Genomic DNA, 25,481 nt, shown 5'->3' with positions numbered 1-25,481 from the left:
TGAGGTCAGGAGTTTGAGACCAGCCTGGGCAACACAGTGAAACGTCATCTCTACTAAAATACAAAACATTAGCTGGACATGATGCCAGACACCTGTAATCCCAGTTACTCAGGAGGCTGAGGCAGGAGAATCACTTGAACCCAGGAGTCAGAGGTTGCAGTGAGCCAAGATCCAGTCACAGTACTGCCCTCCAGCCTGGGTGACAGAGCAAGACTCTGTCTCCAAAAAAATAAAGAAAGAAAAGGAAGTCTGTGAACAACAGGACAAGGAGCTGGTGGGCTGCAGCTTGTTCTACAGACAGCCCAGAGCCCAAAAACTTCAGGAAGCAGCAGCAACTTCATGGCTGCTCTCTAAACAGAAATCGAGATTCTCAAAAGACAAGGCAAAGGAAATGATGCCATGGAGATGATCGGAGCGTCTGGGCACATTTGAAATAAGGGGTTGGTGAGGAAGGGCTGGGTCATCCCATGTGGGGGTGGGGGGCAGAGTCTGAGTAGGGGTAGGCAGCTGGGACTGGGGAGGCCACACAGAGAAATGCAGGCTTCTGGGCTGACGGTGTGGGTTTCAATCCTGCCTCTGCTGCAGTGTGGCCGGTTTTTATCCTTTCCACTTCCCCACTCAGCTTGGGGGCAAATAGTCAGGATATCAAATTAAACCTGCTGTTCCTCCTGGAGACCCCATCTGGTGGACAATACCACCAGCACCCCCACCAGCCTCCCAGCCAGAGCCTGGACACCCATGATGCCTCCCTCCTGGGAGACTGAGAGTCAAGGACGGACCCCGTCTGAGTCACAGTCCATGACCAGCCTGTTCCATCAGGGAGGTGATCATTCAGTGTTTATTGAACAATGAATACAGAAAATCTCTCTGTGTGCAAAGTAGCCCTTCTGGAAAGAAAGAATACTCATGGTCCATGTGGTTTGAGTCTGTTAAGAATGACACTAAGGCACATGAAGGCACATGGCTGGTGACCTTTGGGTCACAGATGTGTGTGAACTCATAGTAGAACTCCTTCTCTGTAGGTTTCCAGGCTGTGCACAGAGGTGAGGGCAGAAAGCTGGGCAGCCTGGTCCATCTCCCCAAAGCTTCCTCCAGGGCGGGATCTCCACTCAGGCCCAGGCTGCCCATTCCTCTCCATCTCTGCCAGTCCACCGCTCGGCTGCCACGGCTCACACCAGAGGGACGGGGTAGGATGCGCAGGCGGCCAGGCCACACATGTTCTTCCCACGCTCGATGAGGAAGTACCTGGGCAGAGAGAGGAGCTGAGGCCCGGCCGGTGGTATCCTCACCACAGACCTTTCTAGAATGTTCTGCTGCTCACCAAGAGCTGACTCCAGGGATGAGACCCTCTGAATTTATTCATAAAACAGCAGCATTCAGCTTATTTGACCAGCAGTAAATCGCTGACCTTTGTGAATAATTCATTCTTCCCTCTCCTTGGCTGCTAAATGAATGACCCATAATCCCACTTTTCCTGAAAATTTATGGAGGGCCCCTTCTTAGCCTGGCTGGGCCCTCACACAGCTATTTAACCACCAGGGCCCCAAGGGAACACGAAAGCTCTCCTTTTCAGATGAGGACATGGAGTCCGGGAGGACAGGTCAAAGGCATGGCCTCATAGACACCCAGGCGCACATGCCAGCCTTTTCGCCTCGGAGGAGCGGCTGTCCCTGGTCAGGAGTACACTTGTTGCCTTGATTTCTCAAAGACGGACCCTCCCAGACACTGACTTCGTGCTAGCAATTCCGAGTTCTCAGCTGTTTTCCCAGCAGTGATGACAGATCCTTCTGAGGCAGCCGGCCTCCTGCCCTCCCTGCAGCCGTCCTGAAGACCTGGGGCCCTGTGATGATTGTGAATGGGGGCTTGGAGATGCAGAGGCTGCGTTCTCATGCTCCCTTTCCCCATGGTCTGGGCTAGGCTCGTCTGAGCGGCTTGTCTGTGGAAGCTGTAACTCTGAGGTGGAAGAGATGGGCCTCCAGGCCTCAGCAGCATCCCCCTCCCTGCAGTGGGACCTGGGAGCTGCTTACCCATTCATTCCCCACTGGGGACCCCAAGAGTTTTTCACGATCCAATAAGGGATCCCATTTTCTTCTCCATACCCAACAGCCAGTACTGCGTGGTTGACTTTATCCGGAGTTTTATGGCAGGAAGTACTGGAAAACAAAATTTAAAGAGAGGCGTTCATAGGGGAGGGATAAAAGCATGACGGTCCCATCCAATGCCTCTTCAAATGCTTTAGAGCAGTGTTCCCCATGGGGGACCAGGGAGGCATGTAAGGTGGTGATTTAATCACATTTAATCACCGACAGAGAACTTTTTTCTTTTTCTTTCTTTTTTTTGAGATGGAGTCTCACTCTATTGCCTAGGGTGGAGTGCAATGGTGTGGCTGGGGTGGGGCCGCAGGGTGTAATGGCAGGGACAGGGTTTGATGGCAGATGAGCATGGAGAGAGAGGGAGGACCAGATCATGAGGGTCCCCACCAGGCTCGGACCCTGGGAAAGCAGGGACGCTGCTGTATTTAAAGGTTGGTGTGGCAAGCGGAGGGTTTCAGAAGGCAGATGGCTCCCAGTGGCACCTGGACCAGTGTGTGGGGGTGTTGGGGGCCTGAGGACAATGGTGGCTGGGGCGGAGCCTCAGGGAGGGAGCCGAGAGCACAGGCCTGAGTGGTGTTAAGGGGCAGGCTGATGAAGGGAGGGAAATGAGGGGGGCAAACCAGGCGGGCTAAGAGGTGTGGGTGAGCTTGGTTTTTCTGAAGAAGCCCAGATGACTCCTCCAGCACAGGACCCTGCTACGTGAGCCTGCTACTCTCTCCTCCCTATTTTACGTCTTCAAATTTATGAACATGGGTTTTCTTTTTCTTTTCTTTTTTTTGAGACAGAGCTTCACTCTGTCCCCAAGGTTGGGGTGCAGTGGCTCGATCTTGGCTCACTGCTACCTCCCCCTCCCGAGTTCAAGCGATTCCTGTGTCTCAGCCTCCTGAGTATCGGGGATTACAGGCATGCACCACCATGCCCGGCTATATGGCTTTTGTAGTTTTAGTAGAGACAGAGTTTAGTCATGTTGGCCAGGCTGGTCTCAAACTCCTGGCCTCAAGTGATCCGCCCACCTCGGCCTCCCAAAGTGCTGGGATTATAGGCATGAGCCACCACGCCTGGCCTGAACATGGTTTTTATTTTATTTTTATGTTTATTTTTTTGAGACAGACTTTTGCTCGTTGCCCAGGCTGGAGTGCAATGGTACAGTCTCTGCTCATTGCAACCTTCGTCCTCCAGGTTCAAGCAAATCTCCTGCCTCAGCCTCCTGAGCAGCTGGGATTACAGGCATGTGTCAGCATGCCCGGCTAATTTTGTATTTTTAGTAGAGATGGGGTTTCTATATGTTGGGCTGGGTGGTCTCGAACTCCTGACCTCAGGTGACCCACCTGCCTCAGCCTCCCAAAGTGCTGGGATTACAGGCGTGTGCCACCATGCCCGGCCTGAGTATGGGTTTTTTAAACTGGAGGCAACTCTTCTGTTAAGGAGTACAGAGCGTCACATTCTGGCCCTAGCTATAACTAGCCAGGTGGCTTGGGTCTGTTGTAACCCTTCTGAACTTCCCTCTCCTTTGCCGTGAGAAGAGGCCGTGGCTCCTGGCCCTTGGGGCTGTGTGAGGATTAACTGAGGGATGTGTAAAACTCCCAGCACCTGGCAGGTATCACGAAGGGTCTGACACCCAGGAGTCTAGGCTGTGACAAGTCTCATGAGAGGGGTGTGAGGAGGCCCACCCAGCCCCTCCCCTGTCCCTCCTGGCTCCTGGGACCCCAGCTCACCTGGAGTAGATGCCCCTTTTATACATCATGAAGTCCTGGGTCACCTCGAAGGCAAAGCTCACAGGGTTGTAGAGGGCCACGGCCTCCACCATCGCGTCCTCGTCATACTGTGGAGACAAGACCCGCCTGTCACCCCTGCTCCTTTCACAGCACAGCCTTTTGCCTCCAGCGAGGGGCTAGAGGCCCAGAGTGGCGTGGATGGCCAGAACGAGCTCCCCTGCGGCTTCCCTCCCTTCCTGTCTCCGGCTCAGTCTGTCTGGCCATCTCTCGTTCCTCTGCCCAACTCTGCTGCTAGGAAACCCTGTATCCTCTGGGACAGGGACCATGGCGTTCAGCATGGACTCTCTCATTCAGTCATTCCCTGAGGCTCTCTCCTCGGCCAGCAGCTCTCAGGGGTGCAGAGATGGGTGTGATGTCCCTACTGCCACCCCAGGACTCCCTGAACCCATAAACCCAGTCTACAAAGCCCTGCTGGTAGAACGTGGGGGTAATAAACCATGGACGGGTAGGTCCCAGATGGCTGTGGGAACAAGGGAAGACCCCGAGGGCTGTGTGCCTTCTGAGTAGGTCCTGTCCCCTCCAAGGGGGAAGGAAGGTGGCGGGAAGTCAGTAGCTTCCTGAAGGCTGCAGCTTTGAAATGAGCTCAGAGACCAGGTGATGGCAGCAGGTAGAACCCCGTGCGGAACCTTAAAAAACCCCCAAGTCCAGGCTGCGCCCCAGACCAACTACAACAGTGTCTGCAGGGCGGATCCCAGGCATCAGCACTTTTTAGAGCTTCTGAGATGGGGCGGCTGGGTTAGGGTGCTCTAACGCAGAGACCTGTAGGAGTCGAAATGAGGGTGGAAGTTACCTGCACTGAGGCCAGGGCCCTGCTGAAGGGACGCCCAGCTTCCCTCAGTCCTGCCTCCCTGGAGGGGTGGACAGAGACTCAGCTGTGAAAAGCAAGCAGCTGCCTGGCAGGGGAGTGACTTCCTTCCCGGTCCGTGGACAAGGCCTCATGGGCCTGACAGGTCGGGGCATATCTGAGACACAGAGGGCACAGAGGCTGGCCCAGCACAGAGATGATGGCTGCTGCAGGCGGCACATTTCCACCACATAGCCTTGTCCAAGACGGCTGAACGCCAGTTCTGGCCTTCAGGGCCCTGCAGCTGTCACCAATGAGGCCCTCTCTCCTGGGGACCATGCAAAGGGATACCTCTGAGGCCCCAGTTCACCTCTCAGTGAGATATCATGGCTCAGAGCAGCCAGCCTAAGTGACATCAGCCACATTCTGAAGATGGGGACATCCTGAGCGCAGGGTGTGGGCTGTATGTTGTCAAGGCGCTGAGCCCTGATTCTGGAATGATATACTCTTAGTTCAAATCGGCATCCATTTCTCAGCTCTGTGGCCTTGGGCATGTTACCAAACCACTCGGAGCCTCTGTCTCCTCATCTGTCAAATGAGGTAATAAACATACTTATCTAGGGCCAGCACGGGTCTAGGGGATACTGGAGGTTGATGGTTGGTACAGTGCCTGGAAGTACTCCACCAAGTTAAGCTGGTACTGCGGAGAGCTTGGCACATGCTTCAACGAAATGGCAGCTGCTGTCATTACACAGCGTGTTTGTGAACTGCACATATATTCGTGGGCACACACGCAACCTGAGGGCTAGGCCTCTGCTCTGCACACACACCCTCCCACACTTGCAGATATGCGCACTGGAGTTCTGAGGGCACTCACTCAAGTTCCAGTTCTCTCTGGGAGAAGTAAGCCGGATTACCACTTCCCTATTCATGTGAGTTCCACCTGACTGCACTTGTTTTGGCTGTAGAGCTGAGGCGTCAGTTACCATTCTGTTTCCCTCTAGTCCTGGTGTGAGGCCAATGGCACCCTCCCTAAGCTGTGCAGGGGTGCAGGAGTGCCACACCCCCTTTGGCTGTTGTCAGCCATGCAGATTGGGTGTGGCTGTTACTGCAGCAGGACCTGGCTCATCCTGAGTGACACACACACACCCTCCTCAGTCTCACCTGCGCTGTGTCAAGCATGTGCTCATGCCATCTTCTGTAGGATGTCAACAATTGCTTGCATTTTACAGGCAAGAAAGTAGAAGAAGGCCGGGTGCTGTGGCTCACACCTGTAATCCCAGCACTTTGGGAGGCCGAGACGGGTGGATCACGAGGTCAAGAGATCGAGACCATCCTGGTCAACGTGGTGAAACCCCGTCTCTACTAAAAATACAAAAATTAGCTGGGCACGGTGGCACATGCCTGTAGTCCCAGCTACTAGGGAGGCCGAGGCAGGAGAATTGCTTGAACCCAGGAGGCGGAGGTTGTGGTGAGCCTAGATCTCGCCATTGCACTCCAGCCTGGGTAACAAAAGCGAAACTCCATCTCAAAAAAAAAAAAAAGAAAGAAAATAGAAGGAAGGTGTATGTAGACCTGGAGTTTGGAACCAGAGTGCCTGCCACTTGGAGTCATGGATTCCTCATCTATCAGATGAGACAATAATGATACTCCTCACCTAGGGACAGTCTGTGCTCTCCCTCCCATTGCCCGCCTTGCCACTGTCACGGGAACTGAGATCCAGTGATGATCTGAATTCGTCAACCACGGGATATGCTGTCAGAGGGCTGCCCTGCTGGGACGGCTGGCCATCTGACAGCATGACAGCGGCCTCCTTGTCACAACGCATTCCCCATCCCAGAGGGGGATCAGCACTCACGATGGTGATGTTGGCAACATCCTTGACAAAGCCGATGGCCTTTCCGGGCTGGAACTTACAGTCACTGTCCTGTTGAAGATGCAAAGGGCATGAAATAGAGGTGAAGGACCCAAAGTCTCAGTGTCCCCATGCAGTTCGATAACATTTACTAAGCAAAACAAGATGTGCAAGGGCCTGGGGGGTGGGATCACTTCAGAGAGAATGAGAGCATCCTTGTCCTCAAGGAGCTCAGGGAGGTGGCAGGTGGTCCTGTGCTGGCTTTGGCAGAGGTGGGCACACAGGGTGTGCGGAGGGAGCCTGGGGAGGAGCCTGACCTGGCCTGAGGAAACTCTCTGAGAAGTGGAGGCTGAATCAGAGCCTGTGTGGCAGGGGAGTGGGGACAGTCCCAGCCCAGGAAACAACGCTGGTGAGAGGCAGGTGCAGGGTAAGGTCACAAGGAGCCAAGTGCAGCCCTTCTAAGGCAGGAGAGGTGGTTGGATGAGAGACAGTACTGGTGTTCAGGGACGAGCATGAGGCCTGTGGGTGAGGCAGGAGAGTGAAGGAGATGGGACACGGACATTGGTGCAGAGTCTGGGCTTTCTCCTGAAGGCTGCATGGAGCCTCAGCAGCATTCTGATCATGGCAGGAGCGGAGTCCAAGCTGGGTCTGAGAGGCCTTGGGAGGGCACCCTCCATGGAGTAGAAAAGCCTGGGTCTGAGTGGTCAGCAACACGGTTGAGCTAAGGGTGCTGTGTGAGGTCTGTGGGCTCCGGAGGCTGGCAGCAGGGAGGGCTGGGAGGGGACGGGCCCCACAGGATTGTGGGCACCCAGGAGATTCTGAGGGAGGCCAGTGCGAGGGGAAATGGGAAGGAGCCATGGTGCTTGGCTGTGGTTAGGCTGGGTGGAGGTGATGGTGGGGAGGCCCAGAAGCCTTGGTAGGGTGAAGGCGGGGGTGGGCCCCAAGAGGGTCCTTAGTGCAAGCGCCCAATTGCACAGATAGAGGGGAGAGGCCAGAGGATGGTGTTCATGGCAGGAGGGAGAGGAGCTGGGAAGGTGAGGTGTTGGGGGAGGGAGGGGTCCTGAGAAGGCTGGCTCAGGAAGGAGAGAGATGGTGCCGCAGAGCGGGTATGGGGTGAGGTGATGAGATGATCCTGGGCTGGTGAGAGCAGTGGGCTCGGGTAGGTGGACGAGGGAAGGAAGAATGTGGAGGACACAGACAACTGTGAGAGTTCTGGCAGGAGGGAGGTGAGGGGAGAAGGGAAGTCTTCAGAGGCTGGGAGGGAGTGAGCTAGGTGCGCCGTGAGTCGGGAAGACAGAGCGGAGGCTGCCCAGAGTTACCTTGCCCTGGTAGGGGTAGGTGTCTTCGCCCATGATGCCATTGTTGTACAGGATGTACTCGAAAGCCTGGCTGGGGAGACCCCTGCAAGAAGGACACACAGCTGAGCCCACCTGCGGTCGTTCTGATAAGAGGCGGGGCCCAGCACAGGCGAGATGTCTGCCCTGGCAGGCTGGGGTCTTGGTTGGGCAGGTCCCAGTGGCAGAGGGGGTCTCTAAGAGGCCTTGGGCTAAGACTCAGCAAACCCAGGGGAGGCCACCGGAGTCCAAGGAGCAGCCCAAATGTGCCTCAGTGGGACAGAGACCCCTCAATGCCAGCCGCCCTGTCAGGAGCGCACAGCCCCACACCACGGTCAGTAGCATCAGCCAGGGCACTGTCATCGCCATGGCCATGCTCCCTGGGCAGGTGCTTCCCAGACATGACTCCCTGACCCCATATGTCGATCCTGTAGTGGTGGATCCTGTGTCATTTGCCAAGGCAAAGAGGCTGAATAACCTGCCCAGGGCCACAGAGCCAAAGCTGGGAAGTGGTTACAAAGGTGGGTCTTTGTCTGCATCACATGGCCTCCCTGAATAAATAAAAACTCCACAGCTGCCCAGCAATCCCCGTCCCCGCTCTGTTTCTCTCCATAGCATTCAACACCATCTGACCTAGCCTAGCCTTGACCGTGGCCTGTCTGAGCCTGGCAGAATGTGTGCTCCTTGAGTTCTGCTGAGTGCTATATCACCGGCGCCTACACACAGCGGGTGCTCCATGACATTTGCTGCATGAATGAGAAAAGGAAGCACTGTCCCGAAACCAAAGCAACCAGACTCCTTTGAAGAACAGGCTGGGTGCGGTGGCTCACGCCTGTAATCCTAGCACACTGGAAGGCCGAGGCGGGTAGATCACCTGTCGGGAGCTTGAGACCAGCCTGGCCAACATGGTGAAACCCCGTCTCTACTGAAAATACAATTAGCTGGGTGTTGGTGCAGGCCTGTGGTCCCAGCTACCCAGGAGGCTGAGGCAGGAGAATCGCTTGAGCACAGGAGGCAGAGGTTGCAGTGAGCCGAGATAGCGTCACTGCACTCCAGCCTGGGTGACAGAGCAAGACTCCATCTCACAAAAAAAAAAAAAAAAAAAAAAGAAGAAGAAAAAACAACGGGACCTCAGAGTGCCAAAATGTCAGATTCTTGTTATGGGTGGGGTTTCTAAGCTGTGGAGAGGAAAGGGACACTGAGAGCAGGTTGTGACTTCACCCGGGGCCCCCAGGACTCACTTCACTGCAGCACAGCTACCTGCAGGAGGAGGAAGAGCCAGCTCAGAGGGGCTGGCCTGGGAGACGGATGGTCCCCAGGGAGGTGGAGGGGAGCCAGGCAGGGCACCCCAGGGCCTGACTTTATGCACACCATGTGCCAGGAACAAACACCGCAGAACTGTCCCCGAGCTCTGCATGAAGGGAGCACTGGGGTCACTGCAAAACGTCAGCAAACTCCTGGCAGCCTGCTTAGAGTGGGCCGGGAAAGCAGGCCCAGGCGAGGACCAGCCCTGATCCACGGTTGCCTCCCCCTCACAGGGCGAGACAAGCTGGGGAGGCTTGAACTTCAGCGAGTTCATCGAAAGGTCAACCCTGCCTCTGGTTTGGATGATGACGTTTAATGGTGCTGCTCCCTCTGTTAATTCCGTTGGCCACGCTTTCAGAGGCCTTGGTGGCAGGTGAGGCTGACCTCGCTGTGGAGTGAGAGCCAGGTGAGACAGTAGAGAGCGGACAGAGGCCTGGGCTCGGGTTCCAGCCCTGCCCTGTCCCAGCTGAGACCAGGCCGTGTGAGGCGACCTCGCCTGTACATCAGAGGCCATGCTGCCACCGCCTGGGGCAGTTGTGGGGGTGTATCTGTGGCAGAGCCGGCACACACTGGATCCTGTCGAAGCGATCAGTGGGAAATGTGGAGAGGTTTTGGGACCCTCTTGGTCAGGGACGTACCCCTGGCAGCCGTGATTGTTGAAGTCCTGGGCGCAGTCCACCAGCTGCTGCTCGGCCTGGAAGAAGGACACACTGGTGAGCTGCGGGCTGAGAAGGCATCAAGGCTTTGGCATGAGGTGCTGAGCCTCCCCGGCTGAGCCACATCTGCAGCCCCATCAGTGCTGTGTCAAGGTGACCAGATTATGAACTCCCCAAGGGCAGGGACAGTTGCTATATGTCCTGCAGTGCCAGCCCAGCAGCTGGCACGTGTCGGGAGGGGTTCAGGAAGCAGGGGCAGCCAGGGAAGGTGAGAGGGGGCAAAGGCTGCTGGGTCCGAGCCCCTGGCCTATAGGTGTGCACACACAAGCAGAGCGTGGGGTTACATGGTGGTGTATGGGATGGGGGAGACAGGCCCAGCCAGAGACCCTGTCCCCACCTGTCCTCAACCCAGGGCCCTCAGGGCCTCACCAGACTTGCTGTGCACTCTCCCTCCTTCCTACACAGAGGTGGGGACTGGGCCAGTTCATTTGGATACCTCAGCCCTCTTTTGGGGGCAAGGGGATGGATACATAGGTCCCGGCTCTTCCCTCAAGAAGACAACTGGGGCTGCTGGGAAGGGTGTAGCTCCTAGGCAGATACCCACCAGGCAGGGATTCTTTCTGAATCCTTCCTCAGGGAAGGCTCCAGGCTGTCAAGCTAAGGACCACCCAGATCCACCTGGGAATGAGCCCTTGAGCCTGTTCCTTAACAAACTCAGATCCTTCCCGGGGAAGCATCAGTTGAAATTCTTATGCCAGATGTCCACAAGGCTGGCGCATCTGGGTCTGCCTGAATCAGCGCCCATAGCCAATGCCCCAGGGAGACCAACAGTCAGGCCTGCTCTGCAGCAGGCTGGGGTGTCTCCTCTGCAGGAGGGGGCCCGCGATCTGATTTCTTACCAAGGACAGCATCTTCCCAGTTGCAATGGCGATCGCAGACTCCAGGGCCCCCGTGGTGGAGAAAGTCCAGCAACTGCCGCAGGCACCCTGGAAAGACCAGGGGAGGGCTGAAGATGTGAGTGACAGGAACACCGTGGGACAGCCCTGCCAGAGTCCCAGAGTCTCCACGTGCCTTGACAGTTTACAAAGCCCTATTCCAAATTGGTGCGTTCTGAGGCTCACAAGTCCTGAGAGGCTTGCAAAGGAGCAGAAGCAGCAGGCGGCCTCTGACCAGCGCCTGTGGACTCCCAATCCCTGCCCCTTGGTGGCCAATCTCCACTGTCCTACGAGGACCTGAACACCACCCCATTCTGCAGTCTTCTGGCCCTCCTCCTGCTCGATCTTCAGCTGGCTCCTCTTCTCCCCACTGTTCCCTGCAGAAGGATGCCCCAAAGTTCCGTTTGTAGAACCTTCTCTCACTTTTCCACCTCGAGTCTCACTCCGTCCACAGTCCTGTTAAACTAACAGCTCCCTCAACCCTAGCCTCAGTGCTGACCTCCACTCAGTCTCAGACATTCAACTCACTGCCAGACGACGCCACTCAGGCAGCCCTGATACCCCAGACTCTGGGGGACCCGCCCTGTCCACCTTCTGATAGTCCATTGCTGCTGCCCAGCCCCCTTATTCACACCTCCAGAATAAGATGAGGGATGGGGTTGGGGGCTGTAGCCGGCCTGCCTGGGTCACATTCCAGCTCTGCTATACACCAGGTGGGTGACCTGGGCCAGTCACTTCCCCTCTTGAAGCCTTGACTTCAGTGCTTGTAAAGTGGGAATGGCCAGGGCTGGTGATGGTGGGACATTCGCAGCGTTAGGTCAGGTCCTGCTGGTCAGGCAGTCCCCCGGGGACACAGTGCTGGCGGCTGCTGTTAGAATTTCTCTCAGGCTCATCTGTTTCCTCACCTGTTTGGATCTATCTCCATCTTGTACTTGTGAAATGTCTCCAGGCCCCCTTCCTGCCTCCCATATCATCACCCCAGGTTCACGCTGATCTCCCCCAGTCTCTTCCTTCACATCCCTCTCCAGCTGGTGAAAGGAGGGGTGAGACCGTGCTCACTGCTGAAAGAGGCGGGTGGGCTGAGCCTCGGGTGCTGGACTTGGGGTAGGGGCCTGGTTTTGAGTCTCCATCGTCAGTTACTGACCTTGGATCTCAGGCAAACCTCCCTTCCTCTCAGGCTACCCCTCCATCAAGACAGAAACTCTCAAGGGGGCTGCTGAGCTGATGGATGCTGTGGGGGCTGCGTTCCGTCCCTGTCCCCACACAGCGGCCACAGTAAGAGATGGCACACATCTGCGACAGGAAGCACCTCGTTCCACCCCCACCCAGCTGGCTTGGTCCTGCCTGATGGCCCGGGAGCAGTTAATAGGAGGCCCTGGAGAATTCCTGCTGGACCTCCCCTTCCCACCTGTCCAAGTGTGAGCAGGTTGAGGTTCCCACCCTACTATGTGATGCTCTCAACTGTCCTTCGGTTCTCAGAGGGTCTAAAAGCAGCCTTAGGGCCACAGGGGCAAAGGCAGCCTTCTACCCTGCCTCCTGCTGCAAGGGGAGTTTTGCTTTGGCTCTTGGGTGCTAGTTAAACATCCAACACTTGGCAGGCTCCAGGAATGCTATGAGCCTGGGAGGATTCAAAGCTATGCTGTGTGGCTTTTTGGAAAGTGAAAAAACATTGCTCACAGAGAATTTCGATGGAAAGCCAGGAGTTTCCAGGAAGGAAACCTTTCCCTCATATTTCCTGGACTCCCGAGATCCGTGTTTTTCTAAAGAAGGCCGAGACACATTCACTGCTAGGGGAGGGAGGGGCCACAGCAGGCAAGGAGAACAGCGGGGACAGGGTCCAAACTCTCCAGGACAAGCCTGCGCTGAGACCCTCCAGCTCCCCCATGGAGGAAGGTGGAGCGTCTCACCTTGCCAAGGCCACTGTGCCCTGCAGGGGCGCTGTGCCACACAGCGTGGGCCACGGATGCCAGCCTCTACTCTGAGAAGCTCATTGATGCAGGAGACTTGGACTAACCAGAGGGTGGCGGCCACTCAGTGCAGGGGCTGGACCCCGGTGGCTCGGAGAGGATGGAGGCGGGAAGAGGAGATGCATGGGGTTCTCGGATGGGCAAGGGAACATAATGTTTTGGATGGCTCTGTGGGAGAGGCCTGGGATTTCCCCGGGAAATCTGGGGTACGGGGAAGGAAACTCAAGGTGGGTGCTGGAAGGATGGGAGTTCACTTTAGCCCAATAAAGAGGAGCTTTTGCATCCTCCAGAGCGGCTCAGAGAAGTGGCGACCTCCCCAGCCTTTCAAAGGAAGAGGGCTGGAGGGAAGCAGAGGGAAAACAGGCAGGGAGGTGCTTGTAGTGGTTCTGTGGACCTTTTGAGTGGCTCTTCCTGGTGTATTGTCTGGGAGTGTGGCTGTTTTCGGGGAGAGGATGGAGATTGCCAGGCATACCTGATTTTTCACGGGTGAGACAAAATGTCCCTTTTTCCGCCAGTCCACGGAAGGTGGGTAGGGACCAGTACCTCGGAGGTAGTTACTTTTGGTGGCTGAGCAATTCTGGAACAACCAAACACATTATTTCCAGGAAAAAAACCAAAACCCAAACTGAAAACCTTTCTGACAGCAACAAGAATAACTATAAAGATGGAAACGCCAAGAGAGAATGAGGAAGGCTGCAGCTGTCAGAGCCTTCCCTCTCTTGTCTACGGGTCCCAAATGCTAAATGGCATCTCCCCTTGAGGGTCCAGAGCATTAGCATAGCATAGATGGACGTAGCAAATAAAAATACAGCTCACCTAGTTAAATGTGAATTTCAGGTAAACAATGAATAACGGCCGGGTGTGGTGGCTCACGCCTATAACCCCAGCACTTTGGGAGGCTGAGGCGGGTGGATCACGAGGTCAAGAGATCGAGACCATCCTGGTCAACATGGTGAAACCCCGTCTCTACTAAAAATACAAAAATTAGCTGGGCATGGTGGCACGCTCCTGTAGTCCCAGCTACTCGGGAGGCTGAGGCAGGAGAATTGCTTGAACCCAGGAGGTGGAGGTTGCAGTGAGCCGAGATTGCGCCATTGCACTCCAGCCTGGGTAACAAGAGCAAAACTCCGTCTCAAAAAAAAAAAAAAAAAAAAGATTCAGATTTGGTTGCAATGAAATTATACCTACCTGAGGTTCTGACCAAAGGTACTTGCGTTTTATTTCAGCAAAGCTCATGTCTGAAAATTGGTTCACTGCCACTGAAAAAAGAGAAGGAGAAAATAAAAACAAAAACAGAGACAGTGAGTGACTCACTAATGAAGAAATAAGAAACAATGATGAAAGCTCCTGTTTACCTGTGTCCTCCCACTGCGACTCATCTCCTTTAAATTTCTGTATTTAATATAATTCAGTTCACTGAGGTCAGCCCTCACGGTGCTTCTAAAACACCTGGGGAGCTTCTCAATGGTATAGATGTCTGGGCCGCACTCCAGAGATGCTAATACAGTTGGTCTCGGGTGGGGCCTGGGCACTCACTTTTTTAGATACCCCCCTGGTGAGTCTGGTAGATGGCTAGGTAAAGAACCATTTCACCAGTGCCGGGGCCTTCCTGCCTGCTGCCTAATTCGGTCTCCACACAGTCCTGGGACGGGGTGTGTAATCATGTTTGCCTTTTTTTCTTTTCTTTTTTTAAAGACCGAGTCTTGCTCTGTCTCCAAGGCTGGAGTTGCAGTGGTGCGATCTCAGCTCACTGTAACCTCTGCCTCTCAGGTTCAAGCGATTCTCCTGTCTCATCCTCCTGAGAAGCTGGGATTACAGGTGACCGCAACCACACCTGGCTAAGTTTTGTATTTTTAGTAGAGATGGGGTTTCACCAGGCTGGTCAGGCTTGTCTTGAACTCCCGACCTCATGGGATTCACCCACCTCGGCCTCCCAAAGTGCTGGGACTACAGGTGTGAGCCACCGCACCTGGCCTTATTTCTGCTTTACTGCCCATGTTAGCATCCCTGAAGGTCACATGCTAGGACAGGGCAGAAATGAGGTTCAAGCGCAAGTTTCCTTCCAGCTCATGCTTGATGCCTATATTCCCGATTTAGTCAATTACCAACATTTCTCAGAGTCCTCAGCAAATAACGCTGGACGTGTGTGTGGGTTTCTAATGAAATTAATTAAGAGTGAAAGCAGATGTTCCCAGGGGCTGCTCACTCATGGGCTCAGAGCATGTGTCTAAAGAGGCCCCTGCAACAATGCAAAGACAGAGCTTGGCTTCTAGGCTGCACCCCCAGATGGCAGGAATCGGGCAGGGGCTTCTGCAGAACCTCTTGTAAACTTCACAACCACCCACAGGAATATCGGCATTGTCCCAAATTTACAATCCCACATTACACAGGGAGGGACAGCGGAGCCACAATCAGAGGTCAGCCAAACACAGCTTCAGAGCCCAGGCTTCCGCTCCCTCCACGCACAAGCCCCCAGTGGCCCTTTCATGGGCTGGTTCAGTAACTGACTTGCTTCCAGGACGGAAGGCATGCACGTACTTTTAAATGTGTGATTCCCGTTGTTGTGAGCGTTTATCTTCCTCCAGTTGCTGGCAAACGTCTGCAGCCTCTGGTGGTACTCCTCCTCCCGGCTGTATGTCTTATGATGCTAAAACAAAACAGGCCGGCAGCAAGTCAGGGAAACAGGCTGTGGCTCCCTAGAGGGAGACTTTTTATGTTTTCATAAGAGGAAGGATGAAAGTTTTCTTTCTGCTATGATTCTCAGGCCAAATCTGTGTTAATGGGTGGGGCACTGCACTTTGTCTCTGCTGAGAAATTTGGGAAGTTACAAAGTAACCCTGTCTTCACGGACCTGTGGCCAGAATGAAGATCATACAGCTGCCTGAAAGTCAGCTCAGGGTCTGAGAGGAGCTGGTGAACAGACCTGGCACATGTAGGGCACTCCTGGATGCCACTGCTGGTGCTGGGCCAAGTTTAGAGCAAAAATCCCCATTTTCCAAAAGCACATGCATTGGTGTTCTCCAACTGACTTTGTGACCCCGACACAATGAGCTTCGGTTTTCTTTTTTAATGTGTATAATATTTTTATTCACATATAACAGATATACTTTTTTGCTACATGCAATATTTCGATACATTTATATAATGTGTAATAAGCAAATCAAGGTAATTGGGATATCCACCACTTAAAACATTTCTTTATGCTGGGAGCATTCGAATGATTCTCTACTAGCTATTTAGAAATATACAATAAATTATTGCTCACTACAGTCAAATCTACTGATTTGTCAGACATTAGGTCTCATTTCTTCTATCTAGTTATTTTTGGGCCAGGGGCAATGGCTCACATCTATAATCCCGGCTTTGGGAGACTGAGGCAGGTGTATCACCTGAGGTCAGGAGTTCAAGACCAGCCTGGCTAACATGGCAAAACCCCGTCTCTACTAAAAATACAAAAATTAGCTGGGCATGTGGTGGGTGCCTGTAATCCCCACTACTTGGGAGGCTGAGGCACAGAATCACTTGAGCCTGGGAGGCAGAGGTTAGTGAGCTGAGATTGTATCATTTTACTCCAGCCTGGGCAACAAGAGTGAAACTCTGTCTTAAAAAAAAAAAGTTAAAAAAAATTTTTGTTCTCATGAATCAATTTATCTTCATCCCTTCCCTCCCTGCTCTAGCCTCTATAGTCGCTATTCTACTCTTTCTTCACGAGATCCTCTGTTTTAGCTTCCACATATGAATGAGAACATGCATATTTCACTTAACATAATGACCTCCAGTTCCATTCATGTTGCCGCAAATGACAGAATTTCATTCTTTTTATGGCTGACTAATATTCCATTGTGTATATACACCATGTCTGCTTTACCTGTTGATAGGCACGTAGGTTGATTCGATATCTTGGCTATTGTGACTACGTCTTCAATAAACATGAGGGTGCAGATATCTCTCCATTATACTAATTTCCTTTCTTTTGGATATATACTCAGTAGCAGGCTTGCTGGGTCATATGGTAGTCTGTTTTTAGTTTTTGGTGGTACCTCCATACTGTTTTTTACAGTGGCTGTACTAATTTACATTCTCCACAATATGCTTTGAATACAAAATATAGAAATGCATCCCAGGACTTGAAAGGCTGCCAGCCAGCTTCATCACCCGGGACCGCTATTTGGAAATTTACTTAATTGTATCTTTCCCAGTGTTTGGCCAATTCAACATCTGGAAAGACCCCACTAGGCAAAGCTGGAAATTCCCTCTTTCATTGTCTCAAATCTGGTACAGTGTGGTTTAATGACAGGAAACTTTGTGAAATGAAAAAGTTCAGAAAGAAGAAGTTGAGCACTGACCTTAGCCATCCATGACTTGAAGTGAAACTTCTCTATAAAAAGAAAACAAAAATTAGATCTGGGTGTATCACAGTCATGTTGAGTCTACAGCAAAGTAGGCCACTTTAGAGCTGATTTGCACTTCAAAAACTGGGCTAAATTTTAAACACTAAAAATGGTGTTACATAATGTGGAACGCAAAAAGAAACCCCAACTCTTCCTGGTTTTGTACCTCAATTAATGTGAAAAACTCTATACTATTAATCAATGGTGTTAAAAGTCAGGATGGTGGTTATGCCTACTCGGTGGGGCATAGAAAGAGATTCTGGGGTGCTGCTCACGTTCTGTTTCTTCATCTGGGTACTGGTTACCCGAGTGTGTTTAGATTGTGAAAATTGCTGGAAATACATACTCAATAATTTGTGCCCCTTTCTGTATGATGCTGTATTTCAGTAAGAAGTTAATTTAAAAACCTACTGCTGGGCACAGAGGCTCATGCCTATAATCCCAGCACCTTGGGAGGCCCACACGGGTGGATCGCCTGAGGTCAGGAGTTCGAGACCAACCTGGCCAACATACAGAAACCTCGTGTCTATTAAAAATACAAAAAATTAGCTGAGCGTGGTGGTAGGCACCTGTAATGCCAGCTACTTGGGAAGCTAAGGCAGGAGAATCACTTGAACCTGGGAGGCAGAGCTTACAGTGAGCCAAGATCATGCCATTGCACTCCAGCCTGGGCAACAAGAGCAAAACGCCATTTCAAAAATCAAAACAAACAAACAAAAAACCAAACCTATCTACTTCAAGGGCTAGCATTTTTTTTTTTTCCTTAAAGGGGCAGGCAGTAAATATTTCAGGCTTTGCAGTCTATATTGTCTCTGCCACAACTACTCAACTCTGCCCCTGTGGCTCAAAAGCAGCCACAGAGTGTGAACATTAATGGGTAGGACTGTGTTCCCATAAGACTTCACAAAAACAAAACCTCACATGTACCCCACCAAATATGTACAGATATTATGTATCAAAAACATAATAGAACATAGAACAAACAAGACAATGGAAAACTTTAGAAAGTGGGCCACCCAGCTATTTTTGGATTCATGCCATATTTCTCTATATATGGAGAAATCTTTTCATCATATCCTTTTTTAAAAAAATTTTAAAATTTTAAACATTTTTAAAATATTTTAAGACGGGGTTTCACCATGTTGGTCAGGCTGGTCTTGAACTCCCGACCTCAGGTGATCCGCCTGCCTTGGCCTCCAAAGTGCTTGGATTATAGGCGTGAGCCACCACACCCGGCCTAAACATTTCATCTGAAATTTGAACATCTCCAAAGACATATTCCAACTTATAAATATTGAGATTTAGATGTAAGGCCTGGCACTGTGGCCCAAGCCTATAATCTCAGTACTTTGAGAGGCTGAGGTAGACGAATCCCTTGAGTCTAAGAGTTTGAGACCAGCTGGGGAAACAGAGTGAGATCTTGTCTCTACAAAAAAGAATTAAAAAATTAGGCGGTAGGATCGCTTGAGCCCAGGAGGTTGAGGTTTCAATGAGCTGTGATGGGGCCACTGCATGCCCACCTGTGTGACAGGAGACTTTGTCTCAAAGAAAAAAAATCTCTAACAATAAGATTGTTATAACATCCTTTTAAAGCCAGCCAGTGGAACAGTGGAGTCTAAATACCAAGATGATTTGATATCCACCGTCAATAACATGAACAAACTTTTCTGTAAAGAGTCAGATACTTAGGCCAGGTTCGGTGGTTCACGCTTATAATCACAGCACTTTGGAAGGCCAAGCTGGGTGAATCACCTGAGGACAGGAGTTCAAAACCAGCCTGGGCAACATGGCAAAACCCTGTCTCTACTAAAAATACAAAAATTAGCTGAGTGTGGAGGCAGGCACTTGTAATAGCAGCTACTTAAGAAACTGAGGCAGAAGGATCACTTGAACCTGGGAGGTGGAGGTTGCAGTGGACCAAGATTGCACCATTGCACTCCAGCCTGAGCAACAAGAGCAAAACTCCAACTCAAAAATACAAAACAAAACAAAATCAAATGCTTTACAGTTTCTTTTTCTCCTAGAATACCTATCTCCATCCCCACCTGGCAGAATATTATCCTAATTTTTTTTTTTTTTTTTTTGAGACCGGAGTCTTGCTCTTCCGCCTCAGCCTCCCGAGTAGCTGGGACCACAGGCGTGTGCCACCACGCCCAGCTAATTTTTGTATTTTTAGTAGAGACAAGGTTTCACTATGTTGGCCAGGATGGTCTCGATCTCTTGACCCCGTGATCCTCAGCCTTCCAAAGTGCTGGGATTACAGGTGTGAGCCACCATGCCCAGCCAATTTTATCCTAATTTTTATGCTTTCCTCTCATTCAATCTGAACCTGAATAAAACAATAGGAACAGCTGGGCAAGGTGGCTCACGCCTATAATCCCAGCACTTTAGGAGGCTGAGGCAAGGGATCATCACCTGAGGTCAGGAGTTCGAGACCTGCCTGACTAACATGGTGAAACCCTGATCACTTTCCCATTCTTTTCTGTAACAACAAAAAGTATAAATTTAAATGATTTTTACTACCTGTGACCCATACATCTGTGACTATTATAAAAATTTATTCTGGATTGAGTTATCATAATTATTATCAGTGTCCCAACTGATTAAAACATTTTAAATGTATTATACATTATGAAAAACAACTGTTAAACATCAAAAGTAAAATTGTATCGGAAATGTATCTCTTATTGAGATAAACAGGACTCTACCCATCCCCCCCAATGATTTATATTTTCATGGGTGAATACTGTTTGAGAAAAGGGTCAGCATTAATTCTGGTCTTATTTTTGTTTCTTATAGGTCAGAGGGCTGAGAAACCCTACTTGAATCAGCAGCTGGAAATAGAGGCAGTTTTCAAGAGCAATGCCATTTAATTCTTTTCACCCCTTTCTGTGTATCCAATCCCATGGTGCTTGCTCTATCACTCAACATGCTTGCTTGCTTTCTTCCTTTTTTCTTTTTCTTTTTTTTTTTTTTTTGAGACAGAGTCTTGCTCTGTTGCCAGGCACCACACTGGAGTGCAGTGGCGCGATCTCGGCTCACTGAAACCTCCTCCTCCGGGTTCAAGCAATTCTCTGGCTTCAGCCTCCCAAGTAGCTGGGATTACAGGCGTGTGCCATCACGCCCAGCTGATTTTTTTTTGTATTTTTTAGTAGAGACAGGGTTTCATCATGTTGGCCAGGATGGTCTCGATCTCCTGACCTCGTGATCCGCCTGCCTCAGCCTCCCAAAGTGTTGGGATTACAAGCATGAGCCACCATGCCCAGTCCTTTCTTTCTTTTTATTATTTTTTTTTTGAGATGGAGTCTGGCTTTGTCGCCTAGGCCAGGGCAGTGGCGCGGTATTGGTTCACTACAACCTCCACCTCCCAGGTTCAAGCAATTCTCCTGCTTCAGATTCCCGAATAGCTGGGATTACAGGTGCTCGCCACTACATTCGGCTACTTTTTGTATTTTTAGTAGAGACAGGGTTTCACCATGTTAGTCAGGCAGGTCTCGAACTCCTGACCTCAGGTGATGATCCCTTGCCTCAGCCTCCTAAAGTGCTGGGATTATAGGCGTGAGCCACCTTGCCCAGCTGTTCCTATTGTTTTATTCAGGTTCAGATTGAATGAGAGGAAAGAGATCCCCCTTGCCTTCAGGGGCTATCTCCCAGTTTTAGCAAAAAGGGCATTTGGAAATAAAAGATCTGTAAATGGATTCCCAGAACACTCTCTGTGCCGGCATCACTTGGAATATCTTTGTGTTCCCCCAAGGACCCACACCTCCAGTGTGAAGATCACTACCACACAGCATTTATATCTCCTTTTTTGGGTCTGGAACCTGTTCCAGAGACCAATCTATGGCCAATTTCCCAGGGGAAAAAATGTACATTTCCCCAACATGGGTCCCTTTAGGGTTTCAGGAGATTCCAAACCTTGATTAAGGGCCCTACTGCAGCTGAAGGCTTTAGAGAAGACAGACTTCAACTCAGGACAAGGGTTGGAGGTAGGGTTTGAGTTTAGGACAACTGACTACCAGTTTGCCTCTAGGAAGATTATTCTGGGGCCAGAATAATCTTCTGGTGAATGGTGCCTGACCCTCAAATAGATCCATTTCAGTTTCGTTAGGACTTTTAAAAGTGCCATGATGTGTGCCCTGCCTGGATTTAGAGCAGGTGACAGGAAACTACAGTATTCTCCGTTTTTTTTTTTTTTTTTTTTGATGGAGTCTTACTCTGTCACCCACACACCCAGGCTAGAGTGATTCCACCTCCTGGTTTCAAGAGATTCTCCTGCCTCAGCCTCCCAAGTAGCTGAGACTGGAAGTGTGCGCCACCATGCCCGGCTAATTTTTGTATTTTAAGTAGAAACGGCGTTTCACCATGTTGGCCAGGATGGTCTCGATCTCCTGACCTCGTGATCCACCCTCCTCGGTCTCCCAAAGTGCTGGGATTACAGGCATGAGCCACTGTGCCTTACAGAAAAAGCTTGTCAAGCCCTGCTCTGGAATTCAGACAGCCTCTCTGTGCCAGCTTCCTCCACACAGCCTGTTTGGGGGGGCGGGGTTTTCCTTAGGCGGGAACTGACCTGGAGCTGGGGGCCCACTGAGGTTTACAAGGCTGGGGGGCTTTCTTTTATAAGCAGTTGGGAAGGAATGAGGCAACCCTCTGGCTGAGATTCAGCCTCAGTGATCTTTGTCCCATTCCCTGAGCCTCTCGCTGGGGGAAATCCCTGTCCCGTTCCTCCAAAGCTCAGGGCACCCCTCCCTAGGTTCTGGGCTCCTCGAGTTTTTTCTTGGCTACTTTTCTCTGTGGAGGGGACAGGTGGTCTTTAAGTTCAGAGCCTGTGGCTGAGGCTGGGACCAGGGGCTGCAGGAAAGGAGGGGGCAGTAGGGAAGAGCAGGCTCCTTGCCTTCAGCCGGGGGAGGTGCCTGAGCCCGGGCAGCTGGCAGGGTGCAAGGGCAGCAGGAAGCTGCAGTCACAGACAACTTGGCCAACAAGGGGAGTCCGGGGTCCGCCTGATCGCATGGGCCCTGGGGTGCGGGAAAAGCGCTGCTGGTCTCAGTGCTTTCCTTGGTGCCGTTGCCCAGGGATCCGCTCCTCCAAACAGCCCGCTCTGCAGATGGGACTCCCACGACACTACGGGGATGCCCTGGGTGCCAAGTCCCGGGGGAAGCTGCTAGAAGAAGGCTGGGAAGTCCCTGCTCACCTCTGGGACGGATCAAAGTTCCCTTTCCGACTCTCCGTGTCCCCAGCAGGGGAGGGCGGAAGGACCTGAGAGCTTCTTTGGTATTCCAGGCTGGGGAGCCGCCTGGACACTCGTCCCCCGATCCTCCGGGCCCGCCAGCCGCCCCGCTCCCAGACCCCCTCCCGCGCCAGCACGCAGAGCCCCGGCCTCCGCCGGGGAAAGCTCCGCCCGGTTCCCCGGAGCCCAGTGCGCCCCCTCCGCGTACCTAGGGAGTTCACCGACAGTTCGGCGGCGCCGCGGGCCGGGGCTCCCAGGAGACAGACCCCGGCGCAGAGCAGCGGCAGCGCGGCCCACATAGCGGCGGCAGCGGCGGGACTCTGGCGCCCCGGGCTCGCGGAGGTTGCGGCCCAGAGCGGAGCCCGGGATCGCGGGGCGGGGCGGGGCGGGGCGGGGCGGGGCGGGGCGGGGTGTGCGGGCTCCCCTCGGCCGGGCTCGCGGGAGGGGGAGTGCTCCGATTAACCCGCCCGCTCTTCCACCTACTGCCGGGCCGCGTCGCTGCCACATCTCCTCTGGGAGGAGGGACCTGTCTGCCTGTCAGGACTGGCTGAGCCCTCGCTTTGCCTGGCACCGCGCGGAGGGGCGGGTCTCAGCCTGGCCTCTCCCTCTCCCATCCTGTGGCCATCCCCACGTCCCCCATGTCCCTGTGTGTCTCCACTTCACAGCCCCTATGTCCTTGCCTGTCCCCACCTCGCACCCCCATGTCCCTTCCTGTCCCCACCTCGCACCCCCATGTCCCTGCCTGTCTCCACCTTGCACCCCCCATGTCTCTGCGTGTTTCCACCTCACACCCTCATGTCCCTGCCTGTCCCCACCTCACACCCCCATGTCCCTGCGTGTCCCCACCTCGCATCCCCATCTCCCTGCCTGTCCCCATCTTGCACCCCATGTCCTTGCGTGTCCCCATCTCACACCCCCATGTCCCTTTCTGTCCCCACCTCACAGCCCCATGGGACCCCTATGTCCCTGCCTGTCCCCACCTTGGATTTCCCCATGCACTCCCTACGCTTCCCTGCCCTGGTTAACCACCTTCCCCTGGCTGTCCCTTCTGCTTGGAATGGACTTACAACTGGAGAAGCTAGACGACCTCCTTGTGAGTTGTTTGTCCCTCAATAGACAGTTTAGTCTTTCTGCTGAGGAAGTTACATTAAGAGCTGAAGGGTGGTTCTCTGTAGTTTGCAAAGCTGAAGAAGATGGTATGTAAGGGTCTGGGTGTGAGACAGAAGAACAGGCAATCCACGCTGAGGAGCCTGCACCATCACTGCTTTGGGTGAGGAGAGATTCAGACCCACCTGTGCGCAGCCTCAAGAAGAACAGGCCCAGTAGCGCCCCGTTCTTCACTTGCATCATCATCTTGCAAAGTGGCATGTTGTTGACGCCCCCATTTTACAGATGAGAAAACTGAGGCTCCAAGAGTAGACTGTGACTTTCCCAGTCCGTGTGCAGAGAGTGCCTGAACCCAGCCTTGACCTACTGCAGTGCTTTCTGCTCTGGTCTTGCTCTATTTTAACATTTTGTTTATTTATTTATTTAGAGACTGAGCCTGGCTCTGTTGTTGCCCAGGCTGGAGAACAGTGGTACCATTCCAGCTCACCGCAGCCTCAACCTCCCAGGCTCAGGAGATCCTCCCACTTCAGCCTCTTGAGTAGCTGGGACCACAGGCTCATACCATCACCCCCAGCTAGTTTGTTTTGTATTTTTAGTAGAGATGGGTTCTCGAACTCCTGGGCTCAAGCAGTCCTCCCACCTCAGCCTCCTAAAGTGCTGGGATTAGAAGTGTGAGCCTCTGTGCCCTGCCCTCTCTTTAAGAAAAATGTGTTTCTTTCCAACTTGTGACTGGAAGCAGACTCGAGCTCTCTCATGGCTTCCCTCCTACTGGTTTCATCCCCTGAAGTTCTAACCGAGACTACCTCTCAGGCACCTGGGGAAGCAGATTCCTGGACTTCCTTCCTGGGACTTGACCTAGTGGGTCTGGGTAGAGCTCAGAAATCTGCAATTAAAGTGCCTCTCTGACAGGCTCTCTTCTCCTGTGGCCGGTGCAGCACGTGGACACGGAACCTCCAGGGAATCAGGGGTCGGCTCCAGGAGGCACTTTATTTTTTCAGAGAAAGCAGATCTTCGTTAGGTTATGACTGCAACCCCGTCTAGATGCCCCTTGGGTGTGACCAGACCCTCTTTGCTTTGAGGCAAATGTCTCAGAAAAGATCCTGCACGGTTACTATTTTGAAGGTGAGTCGCTGGCCTTGGGATAAAGGTGTCCTCTCCAGGCAGATGTCCTGCCCTTCTGGTGTGTCCGGAATGCTTCACCCCTCTGCCCATCCTGGCCACTTGGAGGATGCCAGAATTGAAATCTCTGCCTATTAGACCTGAGGCCCAGGGCTGCCCCTGCACTGGGTTCCTGGCGACCCTCCTTTGTGGATCGTTCCAGCAGGCCAGAGCCCCTGCAGTGCTGGGATGTGGAGGGCGCTGACCTGGTTAGTTGGAGGCCGATGTTTGCCCTACTACAGATTCACTGTGTGACCTAACAAGTGGTTCCCCCATCCCATCAGGCCTCAGTTTTCTCAGCTGTAAAATGGAGCAAGTGTCCCTGCTTTCCAGGGTAGTTAGATACAGTCATGCAGTTTAAATATAGTTATAGGTAAAATGCCTAGCCCAGAGCATGGCACCAGAATAGTGATGCACCCCCCCCCCCCATGCGTGGGCTTTTCTGATGCTTTTTTTTTTTTGAGACGGAGTTTTGCTCTGTCACCAGGCTGAAGTGCAGTTGTGCAATCTTGGCTCACTGCAACCTCCACTTCCTGGGTTCAAGCGATTCTTCGCCTCAGCCTCTCGAGTAGCTGGGACTACTCGCATGCCACCACACCATTTTTTTGTATTTTTAGTAGAGATGGGGTTTCACCATGTTAGCCAGGATGGTCTCAATCTCTTGACCTCGTGATCTGCACCCCTCGGCCTCCCAGAGTGCTGGGATTACAGGTGTGCGCCACGGCACCCGGCCCCTTCTGATTCTTTGTTGTATGCTTTTTGTCCTTTGCTACCTGCACGCACTGTCCTGGTGAGATTGTCTGCCTCTCTGGCTTCAGCCGGCTGTCACGTCTGTGAGGGCTTCTCCATCGTTCCAGTCCTCTGCATGTCTGCAGAAAAGAGGCTGAGGACTGAAGC

General features: G+C 52.6%; 1 protein-coding gene across 2 annotated transcripts; it reads right to left on the bottom strand.

Annotated features, from left to right (window-relative positions):
• Positions 1–810: 810 nt before the first annotated feature.
• CTSH (cathepsin H) lies at positions 811–22,676 on the bottom strand. Of its 2 annotated transcripts, none has more exons than XM_002753365.4 (12): positions 22,528–22,676; positions 17,051–17,082; positions 15,243–15,351; positions 13,893–13,963; positions 13,177–13,281; positions 10,702–10,788; positions 9,785–9,840; positions 7,827–7,908; positions 6,511–6,579; positions 3,809–3,915; positions 2,028–2,153; positions 811–1,245 (listed from the first exon to the last, which is right to left on the bottom strand). In XM_002753365.4, the coding sequence occupies exons 1-12, from the start codon at positions 22,616–22,618 to the stop codon at positions 1,170–1,172; spliced, it is 1,011 nt and encodes a 336-aa protein (XP_002753411.3). In that variant the 5' UTR covers positions 22,619–22,676; the 3' UTR covers positions 811–1,169. The 2 variants fall into 2 exon arrangements, with proteins under 2 accessions (XP_002753411.3, XP_054113284.1); XM_054257309.2 differs by lacking the exon at positions 22,528–22,676 and adding an exon at positions 22,284–22,456.
• Between the last annotated feature and the right edge of the window lie 2,805 nt (positions 22,677–25,481).

Source organism: Callithrix jacchus, chromosome 6 (assembly GCF_049354715.1).
Source record: "Callithrix jacchus isolate 240 chromosome 6, calJac240_pri, whole genome shotgun sequence".
Classification (NCBI taxonomy): domain Eukaryota; kingdom Metazoa; phylum Chordata; class Mammalia; order Primates; family Cebidae; genus Callithrix; species Callithrix jacchus.
Note: the sequence above shows the minus strand (reverse complement) of the source record. Positions and strands in the feature narration are given on the sequence as shown.

Coding starts and splice junctions, on each gene's coding strand:
- CTSH (XM_002753365.4), bottom strand. CDS start 22,618: ATGTGGGCCGCGCTGCCGCTGCTCTGCGCCGGGGTCTGTCTCCTGGGA. Junction 9,841..10,701: donor CTGGGAAGATGCTGTCCTTG/GTAAGAAATCAG, acceptor TCCTTCTTCCAG/GCCGAGCAGCAGCTGGTGGA. Junction 6,580..7,826: donor CCTACCCCTACCAGGGCAAG/GTAACTCTGGGC, acceptor CATCTTCAACAG/GACAGTGACTGTAAGTTCCA.